This window comes from Haemaphysalis longicornis, unplaced genomic scaffold (genome assembly GCF_048455015.1).
Source record: "Haemaphysalis longicornis isolate Haplotype H1 unplaced genomic scaffold, Haemaphysalis longicornis Haplotype H1 scaffold_7, whole genome shotgun sequence".
Lineage (NCBI taxonomy): Eukaryota > Metazoa > Arthropoda > Arachnida > Ixodida > Ixodidae > Haemaphysalis > Haemaphysalis longicornis.
The window spans coordinates 94,160,379-94,183,711 of NW_027526422.1; the positions used below are offsets into that span (position 1 = coordinate 94,160,379).

Here is a 23,333-nt window from a genome sequence, read left to right on the forward strand (position 1 = left end):
GAAACACCTAACTAGAATAATTATAAATGTAATTAACAAATTATCGCCAATTATTTCGGTAAATAGCACTTGAACCTGTTGTATTGCGTCCGCCATGGCCTCTAGCCACTTCGAGCAAGAAAAACAATTTCACCTCTAAAAACCTTTTTTTTTAATTACTTAAAGTCTTCCCTGTAACACCCTGTATATGTAGACAAACTGTAGTGCCTATAGACCGTTCCATCGGGCAAGGGGGAAACGTACTTTTGCACTCAGCGGTCCCGGCGCGCCGCCGCCTTTCCCCCTGTCTGGAGTGTGCGCGCCGATCACGGCGGGCCTGGCGCGGCTGTTCCTTTGCTTTGACTACACTTTGTAGGTATCGCATGGGCGGGTTTACAACTCATTGACGCATTATTTTAATCAAATGCTGCTAATAATTGAGCTAAACTAGCAGCTTGTGAGTTGCGCACTTTAGGGCACGCAAGATTTTTGGCAATGTTGTTCTGCTGAGCACTTTCTGTACAAGTAATTTGGAGTAGTGGCATCAAGTTCTTCTAAATTCTTTTCGAACTAAAATGGGTCACTGAAACTTGCGCGCGCCACAGATGGTATTAGTTCCCGAAATCTTCACCGTTGCTGCGGTCACATTGCGGCATACCCACCTCCAAGTATTACATGGGCTGGCCTTGGACATTTTCACATTGACTACTACCTCCCTAAGATGTCCTATTCTCCAGCCAGTCTAAGGGAAAAGCGGAAGGGAGGTTATTGAAGGGGATTCCGGCTCCCTTCTTCCCCCGTCCCCGACTCGGGCAAAATAAAATTTTTTTTCTCACTCACTCCAGCCATGAGTTCAGTCTGTTACCGAAATGTGACGTCTCTTTTTTGGCAACATCAAACTAAGCAATCCAAAAGCGAACGCTGGTCTGGTTACCGGACGGTGAACGCTTTATAATTCCTTATATGAGCCGTGCTGTTTATTTTATTTATGTTGTACATTAGTTGCACGGCCAAATTTTGCTGCACAGCAGCTCGGAATTATAGAGAGGAAGTTTCGTTTATAGTTGGCGGCAGTGGTAGCTGAGGGTGAGGTGTTGATATATCGATCAGATTTAATACAAACTATACAATATACCAAACACTTACTAAGTTCACCAAAACTAACTGTATTACACCCTGCAGGAATATGAAGCCAGAAGTGTGTTACAGTGACACCCGCTTCTGCTTGTTGCCCACGGGCGCCAGGCGTATCACGGTTAGATCGTTTTAACAATCGTTTAGATAGTTTTGCAGTAAAGCTATAAAAATACGTGCTATACGTGATCCCGGGCACACACACGCAAACAAAAAAAATTGTGACGAAATATCGCAAACATATGTTCGACACGGCATCTGTCACCCAGCGTGGACCACGCTACCTCGAGGCGAATTTCAGCTCCACCGCGGTCCAAAAGGCCGCCAATTTAAGCCAGCTCGCTTAAACTGGTCCTATGCAACAACTTCCCCATTTAAAGTATCTTAGGGAAAGGAACGTACAACGCGCTACAACGAAAAATTCACCGAGCCGCCACTGGCGTCCATGCACCGCAGAGCAAACGCCCAAGCCAGCAAATCGGCCAGCGACCAGAGGGCGCTGCGCACTCAAGATGGCTGCGCCCTCGTTGGAACGGTCTATAGGTTGTATTCACTGGCGAGGCACGCACGCAGGCAACCCTGTGAGTGCGCCGTCACTGGTTACGTCGGGCTCCGCGGGATAGCGGTACTTGTCCGCGCTAGGCACATGATGCGTGTTGGACGTTCAAAATTCTACGCCACCGAACGCAAAGTAATGCCTCAACTCCAACGTGAGCGCGATTAATAACATCTCCATTGACACCACCGCTGAGAATCGAGTTGAAACGGAGAAGATTACGCATATTCCTGTGTTTTTTTCTGTGTGGCATGCGGGCGCAGTGGCAGAAGCTGCGCCATGTTCATGGCGCTTCGGCCATGTCCGTGGTCGTTTTCAGTGAATACAACCTATAGGGACCGGGCAGATGGACGGGTGGCGCCACCACTCGGCGCTCCCCTCGTCAGTGAAATGAGCCGGTGCATTGGACTACACAGCCTCCTGTTGTTTTTGTCGTGTTTGCTTCGGTGCTTTGAATGTTTTGGTGGTGTTGTGGGCGGACATGCGAGACGAAACGAAGTCTAGACAGATGTGTTGGGTTCTTAGATGCAGTAACGGCTACGCAAACTTGTCGGACGCTTCTAAAGGTGGGTATCGGCTACAATGGCATCAGCGCTTTTTGCAGCGATCTACGCTTGGCTGCACCCGTTCTGAGTACAAATAAAACTACTATTATTAGTATTCATTTCTACTTAAATGCACTAACGACTACATAAACTTATTTGACGATTCTAAGTTTGGGAACGGGCTACACTGACATGAGCACTTTTGGCAGCGCTCTGCGCATGGCTCCGCGTGATCTGAGTAGCAATCAAACTATTACGAATATTAGTATTCATTTGTACCCCTCTAAATTATCTTCACTGGTTTCAATGACTACTGCTTCCACTCCAGCCTTAGCGCTGGGATACCTGGATACGTGTGCTTTGAAGAGAAAGGCACTTGCGTACGAGATGAATTACCTTGTAGCCGTAGAAATGTTGCGGTAGTTTATACTTTCTTTCGGTAACCGTAAGCTTTGTGCCTTTGTTTTTGTTGAGCGACACTGTGACAGCATGGGAGCCTGAATGCAGAAGTGGACCTCCCACGTTTGTGGTGGTCATTTTATCAGCAAGTTATTCACCCACCCAACTGCCCAAGCTACAACCCATCCCTCCTCCTCCTCCTCCCGTTTTACCACCTGCGTGAAATAAATGCTGGCACCGATAGTTAAAAATGTGGCAGTGTTAACGTCAGCCGGGGTTTTTAATGCTTAAGTAATATTTACAGAGTACCTAAAAAATCGTGTAATGCCTTGCGAAGACGCCAAAAACGCGCGATTAGTTGCCTAAAATATGGGTGCATCACCCCGAGTCCTCCAGTACAGACACATTTCCGACACGCTGGAAAAAGTTTAGCTTTGGAGAGGGGTGCACGGAAGTTCAAAATTAAGCAGCAAAATCATCTAGCCCTCCTTCTGATGATTACCATGGTTGAACGCAAAGCTTTCTTCGCGCGAAATCGAATGGGAATTGGTCAAAGACTACCAAACTGTGGGCTGGTCAAATTCGAAGCTCAAGTAGTCGAAGTTTAAATCCACAAGGCAACCAATGAAAGCCGCACGAGAAAGTTTTGCGAGAAACCATCATCGTCGTTAGACGGAGAAGTGCATGATTTTTCAGCGGTACGGGGCAGATTGTAAAACAACCGCAGCATTCGGTTGTGAAACTGAGTACAGGTTTTCGGCACCCTCCTGTCTATCCTCCTTCAAGCCACGCAAGAATTGGATTTTAAAAAACCATTAACCAATACTAGCCAGCAACCATTGCAATTCTTGTAAAGCAATGCTTATCCACAACAAGCATTAACGTTCTATCAGGCGGTATTTATTCTGTAAAGAATTCCCTATGACTGTAGTAAGAGCATTTCTGTGAAATTAAACACGTTTCAGCCGTAGTTAATGAAGTTACGAAAGCGTCGTCCATCACAATTTCTGTTTTGAGGTAAATCTTAGAAGGCGCCCCCCAACTTTGTCCTTCGCTTGTGCACGACGCTGTTTCGTCTTTCGTCATCAACTGCCAAAGGCCAGCACCGGAGCATTCCTGAATCGGTTGCACACACCAGCTTTGTGGGAGCATTTAGCTGCAATATACTCCTCGATACGCGAAACTGCATGCAGGCATGAACGAATTGCATGAAGGAAAGGACTTTCACTTCCAGCTTGACTTCCAGCTTGGCGCATTGAGCGTCGTCTGCTATTTCAAAATACTAAGTGTGGGCGTAAATCCCATACATGGCATGCCTCGTAAAGGTCACATCCACGCTCAAGGTTTACCGATATGAAAAAAGCCCCTGTAGTTATTTACGCTTTGCAAAGCGCACCGCAGAAAAACGGCAGAAAGCCATGCACAATAACGCTGCGCTGACTGCCACCGGCATTCCACTGACGAACGGTTCGCCACGGGCGGCGCTGTACGCTGGAGCGACGGTGGGGCCATACAACGGCCACCCTGTCCCTATAGCAAAAAGGCAATGCATGCGGACGGTTTTTGCGCATGCACACATACTGGCAAGAAAAATATGCAAGCAATTATTATTATTATTATTATTATTATTATTATTATTATTATTATTATTATTATTATTATTATTATTATTATTATTATTATTATATAATGATGATGAATTATTAATAATATTATCATAAGTACGTACCGAACTAGGTCACGGTTAAGGCGCAAGAAAGTACCAACCAGACACCACGACACCACGAATACATGAGACACCAAGAGAGCAACAAGAATTTATTTATAGCCAGCACTGCAGCGCACGAGCCCGCCATCCTGTGCAGCTCACAAAAATTTTCATGACGACGAAAGCCCAGCCCTCACAAACATGTGGGTGCATTTCTCAAGCGTGATGACGGACCGCACACGAAGCGAACGACTGTATTTATTAGGCGATCATGTTTTGTCAAGTCCTACAATTACTCCTGCGCTTGTTATCCAGAAAATACGAGGATAGCCAGAAGAAAAATTAACTCGCACATTGAGGGCGGCTAGGGTGATCGCACGAACCCGCCGCGGTGGCTCAGTGGCTAAGGCGTTGTGCTGCTGATCACGACGACACGGGTTCGCATCCCGGCCACGGCGGCCACTTTTTCTGATGGAGGCTAAAAGTAAGAACACCCGTGTGTACGAGATTTTGGCGCATGTTAAAGATCCCCAAGCAGTAAAAATTGTTTCGGAGCCCTCCACTACGGCGACCCTCATCGCCTGAGTTGCGTCGGCGCGTTAAAACCTACAATCAATCAATTAGAAAATTTCAGTGACAAATTAGGGTGCGGATAATGCGCGGGGTTTTTGCTTTCGTGCAGCTTCACGGCAATGCGCGTTGTGCCGTAAAGCCTCCTTTGAGTACAATGAAAGCGCCTACTCCGTGGCGATTCTTCAACGCTTTGCTCGCCCAAACATGCGATTACGGTTGCTCAGCTATATCCATAATGATGATCAACTATACCTCTTTTTCAGCTAATACTCGATTCGAAAGCGCGTGCGATTTTATTTAGCAGGGCTCTATATTGTTTGTGAGCAACCTGGAGGACGGCGATTTCAATGGATTCGACTAAATGGCGCAAGGTACGCTATTGTTCGCGGTGTTCGTGGGATCTGAATAAAGCAGCTCTGGAAAGCATTGCCTACGAGGTAGAAGACGCTCGGTACTCCCGGTCACTGAATTCTTTAAATTAAAATGTGCGTCTTGTGCAGCGGTGTGCCTTATAAGCCGGTGTGGCATATGCTTTTTCCGGGAGAACTACCATTTCGAGGATGGTGTGACAAATACAAAGGTGCTAATTATACACCTAAAAATACAGGCTTTAAAGAGTTAAACATGACCGATATTTTTGTAATCTGAATGAATGAATGGATGAATTATTTTATTTTCTCGTAAAGCTTACAAAAACAGTACGACGGACGATTAGGGAAAAAGTTGCTCGCAGGCAACTTTTGTGTGTGTCTACCGGTCCAAAAGCCCGGTAGACACACAGAGCAGCAAGACAGCGGGACGAGAAAAAAAAGAAGAAAAAAAATCAGAAAAGAAAAAGAGAATAACTGCTAATCATCATCGTCCCAAAAGAGGTTGGTGATGATTACGAGGTCTTGGATGATTACCTCGACGATGTGCACAGAATCGTTAACAAAGAGACGAACTATTTGCGGTGGCTGACTCAGATGGTTTTGTCGTTGCCCTTGCTACAAACGCTGTAATAGACTTGGTTTTTAGTGGCCGCGCGGGGAGCGGGGAAGAAAAGCTGGTAGACTGTAAAGAGATTACACTCTTACAGGGACCCTACGACACTTTTTGAGCAGGGCAAGTAAACCTGCGCGACGTTTAGATTACAATGCCAGGAATAGACGTGCACGTGAAGCGGTGAGCGGTCAAATTGTTGTGAAAGACGCGGAAAAACCAAACGCGCTCTCTTCAGTTTTTCCTCATTATGCACCCATGGCATGGCCTAAACGACGTCATTGAGGCCATGGCTGTGCTATTGGCTGCAGCTGGTAAACCTCGCGGCTTATTTCTCGCATTTCCTGTGACCATCCGCCGTCGTCGGCGCTGTGTACCAACCTCTTCCATGCCTGAACCTGTGCACACAGTTTAAGGGGGTATTTTTGTGTTTTGAATGCGCTCGGAGTTGAGGAACTCAATACTCCCCTTTCAACAAGACCACTCGACAACAAACGTTTATTGCTTTAAAAACTCCCTACCAGCGTGAGAGCGCGCTTACGATCAGGCAGCTATGCCTGCTTTTTTCTGGCACCAGACCGGAAATAGACCCTCCACGTTGCGGAGAAAATGAGAAAACTCCCCGGCCTGTGATATATCGAAGGCCGCCGAAGAGAACGCCTCGAGCCGCCCCCCTCTCCGGGAGAGAGCGCTCAGCTTTCGTCGCGTTGTCCGCGGTCGAGTTGAGAGGGAACAATTTTGCTCAATTTTTCATCGCTCGTAGTTTCGGTGATAGTGAATGGATTCTCATAATTCTTGCGGGAAGAGATTGCTTGAACAATAGACTTTACCCCAACATATATTCAAAGTAGTCGATGGTAAGTGCTGCAAGGCCCTTTTAGGAGAATTTTCGCTGTATCGCTGCCTCTAACTGACACCCTTACACCCTAGCAAAAACACAACACCCTTCTATAGGGTTTACAGAACATACAAACCCCTTACACCCTCGCAAAAACCCAACAAAACACCCTTTTATAGGCTTTACAGAACATCCAACACCCTTACACCATAGCAAAAACACAACAAAACACTTTTTATAGGGTTTACAGAACATCCAACACCCTTACACTTTAGCAAAACACAAGAAAACAGCTTTATATTGTGTCTTCCTTCGTTTATAACACACTTTAGAAGGGTGTTTGTTTTCTGGTATGCGTGTGTTTTTTGCTAGGGAACAAGAATGATATAGACAGAAAGGGTGTAAGTTTTGTAAGGGTGTAAAAGACACAGAAGAGCCTCTGTACGTTGGCGGTGACCAGGACATAATGCTGTGTTTGAACACGCTTCTACACACTCCTCGTAACCGCAAGAAACACAGTGAAGACTTAGTATATCGCACTTAGTATAGTATAGTTCACCTATTATATCGCACTTTCCCCATCCGCGGAGTTTTCATGGCAAATTCGACTGCACTTCGCTTTCCTGAAGCCGTCGCGTACATCAAGTTACCGCTTAAACCAAATTATTTCGCTGTCTCGTTGACTACATTATAACGAGAATTTTCTGTATTTGCTCATTGTGAAGCTTTGCAAAAAGACTAACTTACCTGATGTGGCCAAGATCGTCGCATCGTTTCTGGATGTCCTTCATGATCCGTTCTTCCGTTTCTGGGGCAATGGTCATCGCCCTGCCACTGGAATAACCAAAGGTCGCGGTTTCTAAGTGACCACATCGGCGTAAGTGTTTGGAAGAACGAAATTTATATTCACTGTTTTGGCCGTCATAAAGTGCAGTTGAGGGCCCAGCGTTACACGAAGGGCATGTGTTGTTCAGTAAAAAGGCTGCTTTGCCCGATAACATTGATACCAATTTTGTAGCGTAAACTACACTGGCCGAGGTTGAGCAGTTTCGTGTGGACCCCAAGGGCCGTGCTGCGCAGACGCGAGGAGCATTAGATTGGATTGGGTTGGAAATCCAATCCAATTGGAGTACGGGTGTGTAGAGAATTGGGTCTGCACATTCGCCGGTCTGCGCATTCCAGAGGAGTGACGTCATAGCCGCGGCAGACGCACTGGCGCAGACGCGTGCCCAGAAGTGCGCCTCCGTTGCGCAAGTAGCCAAGTCTGACGCTGCGCCGGGGCCGCTTGATAGTCGTTTCGCGTGGCTCCTGGAGAGCCGTGCTGCGCATGCACGAGGAGCAGTGACTGGACTGGACTGGACTGGACTGGATTGGATTGCTGAACCTAAGCTCAAGCTAAGTGTATCCTGGCATAGCCGAGCTAAGCCACTGCTAATTTTTTATTGCAAAATTCGACAAAATAGTAATGGTTTCAGGAAAAAAATATAAAGCAATGGTGACTCCCCAGCCAGTTTCAGGCGATTTTTCATGACTTCCCGGAATCGTTTTTGTGCTTTTGGCGGTCGCCTACCTTAACCACACCTAGAAACATGACTGGGCGATTGTAGTGGGGACACTAGTTCCATTTGATCGATTAAATTGAATACTAACATGCAGTTAAGACCAGAGTTACTTGATATTGGAGTTGCGAAACTCCCCATAGGCCCCATACATCAAAAAGTGGCCCTACGATTGGTCCACTGTTTTCAATTTTCCCGCAGAGTGGCGCCATCTATTGATGACAAAATAGGCTATACAACGCGGTTCGCCACTCGACGACCTGGGCGAAAAAATGGTATTTGTGCGCTTACGTAAATTTGTTGTGCCGAAGAAGCCCGACGTGTACAACCATGCAAGCGTTTTATATGCATTTGAACCAAGAGTAGTAAAAAAATGCGACCGTGTGTTCAGCGAGATGAGTTGTCGCCTGCGCATTGCCGTCTACTGCGCGCCACCTGCGGTATTCCGGTGGCAAAAACAAGAGTTAAAAATTCCCTTCGACCGCTTTACGCAAGCTGTAAAGGATTACTTAGAGCCACTTGATCAGCTACTGGATTAGTTTTGGCAATTAGTGTGATGTAGGCCGAACGTGAACTGCAAATTTAGTACTTCAGGTCGGACCTATGGTTGTGCCGAAGTGCTCGCGCAAGCGCCAATCGGTCGAACCAGTTGCGCAGACGCAGAAACTATAGCAGCAAGAAACCGCAATTGAATAATTGAAACAATTGAAACAATGAATAATTAGCAAAGTACAAAAACAAAAAATTATGGACGTTTAAAATAAAGTTTAACGTAAAATTGCCAGTTTGAATAATTACTGTCTTTTGGATAGTGCGTGCTGTGACCGCTGTGGCGCCACCGTACGTACGATTCAAAGCAGGGGGTGTCCAGGTGCGGGCGTTTTTTGATACGGAGTTTCGCAACTTCCAACATCGAAGAGCTCTGGTTAACACCCAGATAACCATGTTTTCTATTTTGGCTCATACAACCTCACTCCTGCCCATACCAGGTCCCCACAACGCGAAATTTGAAGTTTTTTTTTCAATATTTCTACCGTTTTTAAGTTAAAAATGTATTTTGTGGCCGGAATCGAGCGGAGTGGGCTACCAACGGCTGCTTCTTTCAAATTCAACAATGGTGTATTTTGTATTCATGGTCCCGTTATCGATGACTTGCATATTACAACGACCCCTTAGCAGTTTTGTGACGAAAACTTGTGTTTGTTCTGGAACAAGAGCTACATTCCAAGCGGATTTACGCAGCTTAGTTCAGTATGTAGTAATGGCGGATTGACTAAAACCAATAAAAATAGAAAACAGAACACTTTCACAAATAAAGTCTGTTATCATTTTAACAAAATCCATAGTGTGAGTGCTTTCCATTATTGAAGTTTCAAACGTTTTTCTTGCGAACGCAAAAATGGCGAGGACGCTGATATCTGGGGAAAATATCGACACTGGCGAAATCAAGGAGAGTGCGCTACGACTAAACGCGATCAAAAGACGACGCTCCGAAGTCCAACCCAAAACTGCCACCTCCCCTCGCGGGAACCCCTGTGTAGATGCGACGCATAGGGGGTTCGCGTTGCAGCGTTGGACAGCGGAGGAACGGCGCTGGAACGATGGAGCGGAGCGGCGCAGGCACCGCATTTTATGGCGCACATAACGGTGAGGGGACGCGCCGGCGCCAGTGCGTATGCTGCGGCTATGACGCAACACAATCCAACACAATCCCCTTAATCCATTCCAATCCAACACAATCCACTTTAATACAATCAAATCCAATCCATTCCATTCCAATCCAAGCGAATCCATTCGAATCCAATCCAATGCCCCTCGCGAGAGAGTGTTCGCTATCGGAGAGGAGAGGGGGTGAGCGGCGGAGAGCGCAGCTCACGCGGCGAGGAGAATAGGGGAGGGGCGGACGCCGACAACAACGCCGACGTCGGATGCAGGGACAAGGCGAGTGAATGAGATGCAGTCGCATCTAATACATATTGTTTAAAACGTGTTTTTAGAGAAACCCCGTTTTATGATGAGCTAAGTAATGGGGAGCATACGTCAGTCTGTACGATATTCTCTGCTAATTCGAACCAATTCGTGACAGAAAGCACTCATCCGCACCTGGCGCAAACTAGTCTTTGTGTCCCCTGAAAACAAGAAACTAAACCCAGTTCCACACCGTGTGAAATTCTCCGAAACGGCGGAGCTGCGGGTCGTCTTTTTTCGCCTCAATGTCAATGGGCGCTCGGCGAGAACGGCAGCTCCGTCACCACGCAAATTCTACAGTTGACGCAAAGGAATCGGCAGCTAAACGTCAGCGGCGGGAAGCTCCCTCCTCTAGCGAGAGGGAAAGGAACTCGCCCTACGAGGCCACTGCAACCTCTATGAGTGGGCCTGGTAACAGTTTCTGCGAGGCGTCTGGCGGGTCTGGGGACCTGCTCCTACCCCTGCCTGACTCACGACTTTCATCAGACGGACGTAAAGGCTCGGCCTACAGCAGCTCCTCTGCTAAAATTAAGCCCACCTCCCCGCGAGGGGAACCCTGTGTAGATGCGACGCATCGTGGGGTTCACTTGGTGTTTCCGTTGGATTGATTCTGCAATCGCGTGAAACGTGTCGGGAACGCGTATGATTATTATGTTTTATGATTATTATTATGTTTTATTGGCCAATCTTGGTCAATCTCTCTAAGTGGTATGCTTGGGGCTTCGCTGTCGCAACGACCTTTACTCCATCATTGTTGCTGTAAGTGGGAGCTTCTTTTCTTTTATTGCAAGTGTTAATCATTGCCCCATCATGCGTTGTATCAGTAGCTTCTTGACGTAGTTTGAATGAGTCAAGGATATAAGGCACGTTCGTAGCATATGATTCTGTCTCGGTTTTGTGGCGCAGTGGGAAGAGCACCATGTAACTCGCGTTCCGCCCACAGGGTCGTGGGTTCGAAACCGGGCGCCGCTAACTATTTTTTTATAGTGTAGGGGGAGGGGTGTGGACGGACAACAACGCCGTATGGAGGGACAAGGAGAGTGAATGAGATGCAGTCGCATCTAAAATATGAATGTTTTGTGTGTCTATGCCCTGCTTGCAATCAACAAACGGTATATTCCATTAATTTCTTCCCTTTTTAACGCGACAGTGTATTATTTCCGGATACACGAAGATTTCGCTGACGTCGTATCCGTCACGGAAGTGGCGCCAGTACAACGAAGCAAGTGGCCTGTAAAAGGTGCACCCCTGCACACTAGGTCTCCTTGCGGGGAAGCAACCTTTAGTACTAAAGAGTACGTTACACTTATGGTTGTTCGTTTTCGGGTTTTATATTTTAGCAGGAAAGAGTTTTAGGTCGCAATACACCAAGATTTCACTGATGCCCTATCGGTCCCGGAAGTGATGCCAGTACACCTTTTCCGAAGCGACCCCCCCAGCAGGACGTCGCTCACCAAGCACACCCACAAGACAGCCGCCGACCCGCAAATTATGCTCAGCTGCAAATGTCGCTGCTCATTTCCCTTTCGTGTGTTACCGATTCCTATGAAAGAGGAATCGACCACACTTTTTCGTTTGGTGCGCTTACTTATTTTCAGTTTCGGCTCAGGAGCTTTGTCATTCACTTATCCAATCACTGCTTTCAACGCTTGCGGGTATTTTTTTTATTTCCCTAAACGCTTTAGCACTTGATTTTCCCTAACTCTGAGTCGCCACAACGGTCGTTTTACCCAAAAAGAGGTACGCTTCACCACACAGTATAATTAATGCTACCACACACTTGACCGCCCTCCGAATCCCCATTCTTGCTCTGCAGAGTGGGCGGCCCAGCTATCCAGCTGTGAAGCCGGCTCCAAGCTTAACCTGGTGAAACGGGCCCCCACACCCTGCCAGAGCCGGAGACTCCTAGACAAAGGACTCCCCCCGTGGTCAGCCTCCAAACACGAAGTCGGATTTGGCTTAAATGAAGGTTTATTCGAGCCAAGTCTGTAAAGGTTCTTCCCCGCTAACATGGCAGCCGTGACGTGATCCACCCGTCCGACGAACAAGCGTCGAGGGGAGCACCCGCCGCCAGAGGGGGCCAGTGCCGACCAGCTGCCGCCACCAGCAGCCCTCGGCGACACGGGATCGGGTGGTTTGGCCGCCACTTCCATGACGTGAAAGAACCTCTCACGACTATCCTGTCCCCAACCAAACCCCGTGTCCCATGAGTTCATACTTCCCCTACAGGCGACGTGCGCGGCAAGAGATGGCGGAACGTGCACACACTTGTTGCGCCGCCAAGTCGCTTGAATTTGCCACCAAGAAAAGCGTTCCCGCATCCAGTGAGAGGCTGATGGAAAAGCAACACGCTGTCGCACATGGCGAAAATTCTAAATTCGGGTTTCACGCTTCATACCTACGACACCTTGGTGGTCTATTGTGCCGTACCGAGGAATCATTTTAAGCCACCTGGGATCAACCATAAATGTGTTGTAATGGCGAACGCTATGATATGAATCCAAATAATTGCGGGACTAACGTATATGGTACATGCCCGGTTGTCACAGAAAAAAGGAGGGAAAGGTTGGGCGTAGCATGCACGACGAGTTTAGGGCAATGTGACTATTTTTTCCGAAGTAGGCCCTGGGGTGCGGGGGGGTGGGGAATTCCTGTAGCAATATATAGCAATTTAGTTTTTGTGCAACTTGAAAATATTTGTGTGGTCATATGGGCCTTCATTCCTGCTTTTTTTCGTTAATTCCGACGGCAAGACATTCCTACATTTTGGAGCTTTTCCCTGAGAATGATGGAAGCCAAGATAAGTACAAGTGTTGCTTCTTTCGATATCTCAAGTTTCAAATGTTGGAATTGTGCAATTCAAAGTGAAATGCAAAGTGAAAAGTTGTAACTAATCGTCATGAAGTGCCGATTTTTTTTATGTGACTCATTCCTATCTTCTTTGCTTGTAACTACTGTGGCATATTAATGCATTTTATCTGTTGTACCCAGCTGCAATGCTCTCAAGCTGAGGGCAATCTTGAAAATCAATAAATAAAAGTAGAGTGTCGATTTTTACTCGTCTTGACTAAGAATGATGAGTGAAGCAGGCGGGGTAGAAAAAAGAAATATGCCTATTAAAGCAATGACTTACAGGTCTTCTTTAAGAAGAAATCGCAGGTAATGCCATCCGACCAATATTTCCGCGAGCATGATGGGAACGTTGTACGCCATCCACGACGCGAACGTCGGCTGGTCCGAGCCCGGAAACAGGCTGCACCGGTGCGTGGTACAAAACCGAACTATCAACACTAGCGAACATACACAGGCCCCCCGTGCCGCCATTTTTCAAACTAGCAGCATAGAAACTTTCCTTGGATTTCGATAGGCTCGGAAGATCATTTAAGGAACCCTGCAACACTTCCACCCTGCAACACTACCTTCACTCTTTCCTTCGCGCCTGGAAGCACTGCGAAAGCTATAGTTATCGCCAGCACTGAACAGCATTGCGTGATTTGCTCGTCGCAGCAGATACGCCTTCCGTTTCGGCTTTGCTTTTGTGGCTTTCTTTTTAAAGTGGCTCTCGAATGCGTTAACTGGGGATAGCCGCTACACCGCCGCAATGATGCAATTCCAGCGTTCGGAGGACGCCAAGACCGGGAAAGAGAGGAAAATGTTTTCAGAAAGTTTAAAGTTATCTGATGGGCATTTAGAGGTAATTATTGGCTGAAGGACTTTGCGACCCCCTAATCTCAGTACTGGTTGTGTTGGTTTACTACGTTTAGGAAGCATTTAAGATTTCCAAAAAGGTTGAAGAAGTGTTGCGGGGTCCCTTTAAAATGCCGCCCCCAAAGTGGGAATAGGAAAACTTCGTGCTACATGTTTTCGTTCATTCCCACTGGTTGCGGCACCCCGGCTATAAGGCTGCGCACAGGGAGGCGCCCCGAACACATACCATCTCTCTAACCGTCCTTCACCCTCGGGAAAGAAGAATACACTGCAGTAAACTCTTGTTTTTACAACGTCCTTGCGAAAGACTTCGTTATATGCGTCATTTCGTTAAAAGCGGATATGACTTGCTCACTATGCGGCACTGGAGTATGAGTCCCGAAAAAAAGCGAGAAATTCAATACTGTTACAGTGAGGGTTATCTACTTTAATTGTTGAAAAAAAAAACGAATCGGAAGCCATAGTTGTAGTGCCGCTTGCCCATGATAGCGGTGCAACAGGGCTGCGCACAGCGGACCGCTAAGTGTTATATCATGTAGCGTTGTACCTCGCTTTGGGAGAAACCAAAATGGAAGAGCCGGATAGAGACGAAAATAGAAAGGTTTAAGTAGAATCAACACCGGCGTTTTTAATTCCGTAACCGCTAGTAAGTTTTAAAAGATCTTTATTTTAACTATTGCGTCTCTGCTAAACAATACACCATTTTTATGCGTGAGCGAGACACCCGTTCTCACGACTAATGTCATATATAGTACGCGCAAACGGCACGACGCTGGTCCACGCGAAGCCCAATTAATGCTTCCATGGCTAAAGACATTTTAGTGTTTAGTGTGACAACAAATACAATTTTGTTTTTCGCCTTCATCAAGATACCGGCTACAGTCTGGTGGTAATATTTTAGAGTAACCTGAACATGATAAGAGAGGGCGTCATAGGCAATAACTCGACGTCATATCCGAACACAGAGCCACAAGTTGCGGTATCAAGCCGCGTCAGCTATTAGTTGTGCATAACCAATGCTATTAATCAATCAATCAATCAATCAATCAATCAATCAATCAATCAATCAGTCAGTCAGTCAGTCAGTCAGTCAGTCAGTCAGTCAGTCAGTCAGTCAGTCAGTCAGTCAGTCAATAAATAAATAAATAAATAAATAAATCAATAAATAAATAAATAAATAAATAAATAAATAAATAAATAAATAAATAAATAAATAAATAAACCAAATTTATTGTGCTTCTTTGCATTACAAAACACACGCAAAACACCGTTTGGACCTATAGTGGATGGTAAAGGCTCCAACGGAAAAAGATGCTCACTCGGAATGCTTAGAATTTTCGAAATTTTGGCGATCTTTCTTTTAATCTTGCGGGCTTATCTAAGACTCCGCTCGCAGCATGGGTAATGATATCAAGGAAGGTATGCCCGTAACTGCGTGCTTGGCCATAACTGCCCATAACTCTGACAGAGTTATTCGCCTCAAGCCGGGTTACAGTCCGGCTACGAAAGTCAGCCTGATACGTGAACCGTGGTCGCAATATCGGCAGCCCGACAAGACTGGCTAACTTCCAGCGGGTGCTGCCAGGCTGTCCAGCAGTAAGGTGAGTAAAGAGGTGAATAAAAGCGTTGATACAGCTGTGCATGTCTAATCCCCAGGTTCTCGCGATGCTGTAGGTGCATGGGGCCTCAGTATCTCCGAAAAGACTCCCATAGTACAGTTAAAGCTGGATTTAACGAAGTTGACAAAAGTTCGCAAGTTTTCGTTACATCCAGGTTTTCGTTACATGCAGGTTTCGAGTTAAGGCTGGCGGGAATGAAGCAGAAACGAAGCCAAGATGCGACAAATCAGTGAAGGTAAACTCACTTTTCATTGATTTATTTCACCGTGAAAAACTGAGTGAGTTGCGACTCCTGCTTTCGTACAAGCTTAGGCACTGCACGGTGCTCCAAAGAAACAAGGTCACTTATCCCCGTATTAACAAACGTAACTTAAGCATCACTTTTGCCTTTTGACAATTTTCAGCGCCTTCACGCGTTACAAGAACCAAACTTATGCTGAAAGGGTGACTTTTTGCGAACTTGATGCTCTTTGCCGCACTCAAGATTGTTGAGAGGGTGCGAGCTGGGGTGCTGCACCAGGTTGCAACATTCCTCTTTCTCGCCAGCGGAGACGGCCTTTAAAATTGTGTGCGTTACTTGAAAAGACACAACTTTTCGGTTTCTAGCAGCAGCGTCACTCATCCCTGACGAACCAATACCACAGATGGGAAGCGCGCCTGCATGCCGACAGGACGGCCTAGCACCTCAAAAATTAAGTCTAGAGCCGAAACCGCGCTCACACGTGGAAACGCGCGGTAGTTTGTGGTGCGGGCGAAAAAAAAAACGTGAAGGGCCGTTACTCTTTCTAACTCGTGTGGTGTCACGTTACACAAGCAGAACCAGAAGTGACTGCTACGTTCGCCACAGGATGGTGCTAGCCCCCCATTCACCATCATTATCATGATGAATTTCGTGCTCACGCTATTCCAGACGTTTTTATTGCAGCTGACTCTTTATGGTGGTGCTAGTATTAGTTAAATTATTTCATTTGTCCTGCCGTTTTTTGAGTAAAACTGCAAAAAATAGTGACAAAAATAGTTATAAAAACAATAGAGGTTCGTTACATCCAGGTTTAACTTTAACGCATACAATGAGGAGGTACTAGGGCCTCAATATCATGAGATGGCCTACGTTGTTCCAAGAAAAATGTCGTCTCGGCAATGCATTTGTGTTTAAAGGGGAAGCCGACTTTAGGGTTATAGGTATAAGCTTGGTATTTGTGAGCTGGCTTGCTCGCATCGCGTGTTGCACAGTGAACAGCCGGCCATCTACAGTGAGATTATGGTTGAAGCCTTACTTTATACTTCCCGCTACTGGCCCCGCCTCTTTCCAGGTCGTGAATACTCCTCGATAAGCGCAGCGCGTGTCCCTTCTGAAACTGCACAATACCACGTGTTCTTAGGAGGCCACCTTTGCGGCGCACTACCGCTTGCGTTTGATTGGTGCAGCGCTTAAAAAAAACGTCACTGTCTCTACCCACCATTTGTCTATGTCCTTAGCCCGTGACGTAGTCGTCTCACCCCTGTGCTTATGATTCTACAAAACAAATCCCCAATATAGCTAAACACAAACATAGCAGATCCCAGCAGAGTGCCTGTCTCACTGGAATACCCTCTTCATGGGTGGAAGGACTCTGATTTTAAAGCGAAGCTTTACTACTGTCTTCCAGCAATTCCGTGGAGGATGCGCAAGGTGACCTTTTGACGGAAGACCCACCCCCGGCGACACACCCCTCGAAGCGCATCGTGTGATTCGCCGGGCCCGCTGTTGGCGCCTGCGGGCGCCGACAGCGGTCGCCACCGCCGCTGCGGCCGAGGCCACCGACCACCCCCACAGCCTCCCATGCACGCGGCGCTGGGCCGTTTCGGGCAACGTGACTCGTCTCGTGCCCGGTGAAAAGGAACGGTGCGTTCGCCATGAATGAACGCCGCGTTCGCCCGGCCTCCTTCTGTGAGTGTTGCACGGAACCGAATGGCTTTGAGACGTGGTCGGCAATACAGCTAAATCAAAGGTTTACCAAGCGAAAGTAAGACTCAATCAGATTTAGCCAAGCTCTTGCTTTGCATATGCAAGGTTAGCTGAGGTAATCTGTAGCCATTCTTTTTCTTTCATGTGTAACAGGGCTTTTGCGACAGATAGCTTGTCAGACACGCCGCGCATAAACATTCGCTGGTAGCCGCCAGACACCACAATGTGGTTGGGACAGAGGAAACGGCGGCAAAGGGTGGAATAAAATTATTTCCTTCTTACAGCATGAATACTGCATGTGTATTTTAGAGAGTGAATGCTTTTGGAGGCACTCTTTCTGTCGAAACTGGTATGGATGCAGGCGATCTGAACCATAACATCACCCGTGCACGTTTTAAAGGCAATCCGCATGTCAGCGGCGCCGTGACAAATGACAATCTTGAATGTCGTGGGTTTTGATCCTGTTCCTTATTAAATCAACGAATGGCTTGTAAGAAAACCGTAAACTCATGTTACTGGCTGCTGGCATCATACCTTAGATAAATAGGCCGCTGATGTTTGCAGCGACAATAACAAAATAACGGCACCTTAAAATACCGCAAACAATTTTGAGCTCGAATGGTTCGCTTATTACTAAAGCGATTACGCATTACGCTTATTACTAAAGCGATGCAGTTTCCTGTTTTTAGAGTAAGCTTAACCCCAGCCAATAATAACGCATGCAGAGGTGTACACAGAGCAGTGACGTAATTGTTTGAAGGCCCGAGGACATTTCCCGCATTAGGTACAAATCGAGGCCAATCACTGGGTTTTGGCTTTTTTTGCGCACGATCTTTCCTGACCAGGCACGTTGCAACAGAAACCCTAACTTCGTCACACAAGTTGCCTCAATAACATGACATTGAAACATCGGAATTTGACATGTGTGCTCGCAGTCTCTACGGGAATTGAAGTAAAAATTACGGCCATCTTCCCGCGAGGGAACCCTGATGTGATGCGACGCATCGAGGGGGTCAAGCACGGAGTCTTCAAGCAACGTCACGCGGAGTCGAACGAGAGCGAGCGCTGACTGAACCACCGCAGCGCGCTACCCGCTTTATATTCACAGCGCCTGAAGGAGAGAAAACAGCGGAGGAGAGTCGCGCATGCGCGCACTTGCGCGCCGGAGCAGACGCGAGGGGAGCGAAGCGCGCGCCCGCAGCTGTTGTTGTTTATGATAATGAGACGTAGTAAGACTGTTGCGCCAGCTGTCGGAGAGAAGAACGGGGGAGATTTGCACATGCGCAGGTGGTGTGCGGACGCCGACGACGCAGGAGGGACATACCCCAGAGCAAGAGATGCGTCGCAAGCTCCGCTAACCTTGGATATGCAAAGCAAAAGCTTGGCTTAGTCTGGTTGAGTTTTTGTTTTGCTTGGTTAACCTTTCATTTAGCTGTATTGCCGACCACGTCTCAGAGCCGTTCGGTTCTGTGCAGCGCCCACAAAAGGTGGCCGGGCGAACGCAGCGTTCGCCGGGGCGAACACGTCATTCATTTATGTCGAACGCGCCGTTCCTTTTCGCCGGGCACGAGGTGACTCACGTTGCCCGAAACCCAGCGCCGCATGCATGGGAGGCTGCGGGGGTGATTGGCTGCCTCGGCCCCAGCGGCAATGGCGACCACTGTCGGCGCCCTTAGGCGCCGACAGCGGGCCCGGCGAATCACGGGGTGCGCTTCGAGGGGTGTGTCACGGGGGTGTGTCCCCGGTCCAAAGATAATTTTCGCATCCTCCACGAAATCGCTGGACGAAAGTATCTTTGCTTTAAAACTGGCTGCGTATCTGCTCGCTTTCAAAGACGATAGTCCTCAGCAGCCCCTCACAAGCAACCCCACCCCCTCCTCTCTCCCCCGCTCACGCTGCTCCCTACGGTCTCGGTCCACCATTGATATACGCAATGAATGTTTGTTGACTTCAAATTTTCCGCGTTCGCACTGCTGGCGGGACATTTGTGGGGAACTTCTATTATTTTTTGTCTTGGCACTCGAGTCAGGCGCTCCAAGCTTGAGCCCGAGCCCTTTCCGTATTTTTCAGTAAATTATTTTTCAGCGCATTTTTCAGGTTTGAAAACTTATGCCCGCATCCTATCTTATTTCAAAGAACCGTGCTAGGAGTTTTGTATTTATGATCTGCTTCTAAGATGCCTAAGGTTTTTGTTTTGCTAAGCAATGTTGATATATATAAAGCATGCCACCGGGTTTATTAGCTTCGAACTGTCTTGCCTGTATAAAACTCTCGTTCAAGAAATCTTCGAACATGGTGCTGGGCAGCTGAATAGAGAGGCAGACAGACCAAAATTTTCCCGTTTAAGTAGCCCAAATAAACCAGTATTGTGGACCCATAGCAATGGCAGAGCGTCACTTGCGCAACGACCATTGTAAGTATACATTTTGTTTTAAAAGTCTTTGCTGAATTCCATGGACACTGAAGCACGATGTGCCCGAACCACGGTGCAACGGGGAGTTTGCTTACTTTTCCACCTGTTCAAGCAGGATGAGGTTGGCCGTAGTGCCGATGATAGAACCCGTGCCACCGATTGAAGAAGAGTACGCGAGCGCCAGGAGCATCAGCTTCTTCAGACGCACGAAGCGGGAATCGGTAAGCCTACGCCCGAGCGCACGGCACGACATGAGTGCACAGAACAGCCTTTCGCCCCGAAGCCACTGTACAACCAGAACTACTTCGCCACACCCGACCTACTTCGCCACACCAGAGCTCCTCAATACACACCAGTTGCGAAACTACACTTGAGAATCCGGGCGAGCTCGCGCTGCACCGTTAAAGCTAAAGACAAGTATACTGGTGCGTCAACCAGGGGAGAAAAAGTGGACTTTGTTAAACATTTACTTTGTAACTCACCGTCATTAAATAAACCTTGCTTTTCGAATCAACTAACTTTAACTTATTCAACGTTTACTTATGTTTCCACGGTTTTTTCTCTGATGACTTACGGTATCATCCGCAAGCTCTTGAATGCCAGTTCAACTTCCTGTCGACAGGTGATAGGCTAGCCAACTTGCGCCGTGCTTGTCCTTTTTCGCGCCCAGCATATACGGGGGCCAACCGCGGACCGGCTTTTGATACATGGAGCCTATGGGGAGTTTCGTAACATGTGCATACTGAGCAACACTGGGTCCCTCACGTACCAGGATATGGAGCATGAATTCCGGAATATGAGGCAAGACTCTCTCCGTATGGCCAACGTCCTAACACACTGTCATCATCATAGTGCGCAGAATCATACTCGTCAGCATTAACTTCCCCTCTCATTATGCAAGAAAAGGGAGCATTAAAGAGAATGGAACGGAGGAGGATCCTGAACGTACAAAGTACACGGGCCATAATATTTCTCTGAAAGTGAAATTCATCCCAGTGTTCTACTCATGTCACTCACTACTCTTCCCAATGATCGCAAACGATGGCACATTTTCAGCCCGTACGTCGTCTGACCCGTGGGGGTGGCTGTGGTAACGTGACACATACGCATTTTTAGGCCGGGCCAAGCCCTGTTTCGCGAGGACCCAAACGGCAGCACGTCTTCTTAACGAGGAATACACGAAGTTGCCCCACTTCCGTACATACGTGTCTACGCTACCTTCTGCGCAAGCTTTCACGTCACCCGGACAGGCGAGCGCCAAATCCCTACCTTAGCCAGGAACCTCCATTCTCTAATCTTTACTGCACAGGACAACAATAATCTCTAATAACCTGAAACCGGACAGACTTTGCGCGGTGATGACAACCGTCGTGTTGTCTTACCTTGTTTCTTCGGTCATGAAGACGACATTTGCGGCCACTCCACCTGCAACAGAAAAATGAAACGGCAGTTGACCTATGCCCGGGAAAATTCGTCGAGCGCTTCAATGGCGAAATGAGTCGCATGGCTCCGTACACCGGCAGCCGCCTTCAATGGTCTCTATTCTTCGCCGCTCACTCACGTTCACGGATGGACAAAACGTAAGCATGGAGGGCCTAGTGCGCGCCGTGTCGCCGTGGCCAGAATCGCTCGGTACAGCGGGTAGTGAACAGACACAGCTGAGTGGCAGTTTGAATTCTCTTGGCAACCCCAATGAACTGGGTTCCATTACTGAAGGCGCTTTCTTTGTTGAAAGAAGCCGCACACGCAAGCAGAAGATTTCAAGGTTGGTGGAGTACTCCTGAAGGTTACTCCTGGAATAACTGCTTCACCAATGTGTCTCAATGGTTGAGTCGTTGTTAGGCCGAGTATAAGTTTATAAGTTGGCCTGGCAAGATTGCTATTAAAACCGCTTTCAATCAGCGCAAAAATAGCAAGTCGGTTAAAAACCAGGGAAAGCAAGGATATTTTTCAAACCTCTGCTTGGAAGCGTGATGGCACGTTACGCGCTACTACGGTGGCCAGATACCGTGACCCCGGACGAGCTACGACAAGCCGGGCAGCTTAAGTACCCCGCACTTAAAAGCCAGATTGGCAGGGCGGCCATATTGTAACTGTTTCCAATCAACATATATGGCGCAAGATTGTGACAAAAAAACTGTGGCTGATTGCTCGTCATGGGAATTGTTAAAACACGGAAGTGAAATGTGCAGCAAAATCTCGGCTGAGCATGATTTGCGACTATCTTGTGGGTGTGCTTGTTGAGCGACGTCCTGCTGGTGGTTCGCTTCGGCAAAGATGTACTGGCGTCATTTCTGTGACGGATATAACATCAGTGAAATCTTGGTGTATCCCGGCATAAAACGCTTTCGTGTTAAAATATCAAACCCGAAAACCAACAACCCTAAGTATAACGTACTCTTTGCTACTAAAGGCTGCTTCCCCGCAAGAAGACCCCGTGTGCAGGGGTGCATCCCTTACAGGCCGCTTGCTTCGTAAAACTGGCGTCACTTCCGGGACGGATATGACGTCATCAAAATCTTGGCATCCGGGAATAAAACATTTTCGTGTTAAAAGGTATCTATGTTTAAGCAAAACGTTATCCTTTTCGTTACTCTGGAGCGAGAGAGAGAAACACATTCTTTATCCCTGTGATGGCGCGGGAAGGCCGCCGGTTTAAGTCTGGCAGCGACAGGGGCAGCCTTGTGACCAGGAGTGTTTGTACTTCCACGCCTGGCCTGCCCATCGCACCCTTCCACTGCTCATCACTACTTACGTACGGGAAGGGATCTTGGGTCGTGCCCACAGTTAACAAGTGTGGCCGGGTCGCCACGGAGAATGCAATCTGGTGAGGGATCATGAGCGGGATAGATGGCGGTGGCTACTGCCTGCAAATCAGGTTACTGGTTTGCAGAGACGCCAGGGGCATTCCTGATAGTTGGCGAACCGTGAGTTGGTGAGACGCTAATGCCCGATAATGTCGTGATAGGGGGTATATATCCTAGCGGACCGGGCCTCATGGCGGCGGGTGAGTGAGGCTAGCCGCGCCACAGATAGTGGGTCCTCGTGCCGCCTCTACTTTTCAGACCAGTGTGGGCCGGTGTACAGATTAGTTCGACCGGAGAGGTCGGGGGATTTTTGAAAATGACTTCGGACGCCACGTGGGAAATGGACCCACGGACGAAGTTTTGAATGACCGTTCTTACTGATTGTATTTGTTGAAGTATACCTGGCACTTACCGCGAGTGCTACTGTGGCCTCCTGGGAGGTGGTGTGTATGCGGTGAGAGAAGTAACGTGGGGGCTATCCGGTCGGTTGATGGCCGCACGGGCATAGTAGCCATCGTGATGGCGGTATTCTGCGCTCGCGCTCCCTTCTCCGTGCGAGCTTCGTGGTACTTGGGTGTATGCTTCGTGGGAGGGGACG

At 47.8% G+C, this 23,333-nt stretch overlaps 1 protein-coding gene across 1 annotated transcript in view; it reads right to left on the reverse strand.

Annotated features, from left to right (window-relative positions):
• The window catches only part of LOC144146407 (solute carrier family 13 member 2-like), a 38,157-nt gene that overhangs the window by 5,972 nt on the left and 8,852 nt on the right, over positions 1 to 23,333 (reverse strand). The window contains exons 6-8 of the mRNA XM_077678362.1: positions 21,311 to 21,353; positions 20,024 to 20,155; positions 7,461 to 7,547 (exon numbers count right to left, since the gene is read on the reverse strand). Of these exons, the coding sequence (XP_077534488.1) occupies positions 7,461 to 7,547; positions 20,024 to 20,155; positions 21,311 to 21,353 (262 nt within the window). The remainder of the gene's footprint in view (positions 1 to 7,460; positions 7,548 to 20,023; positions 20,156 to 21,310; positions 21,354 to 23,333) is intronic.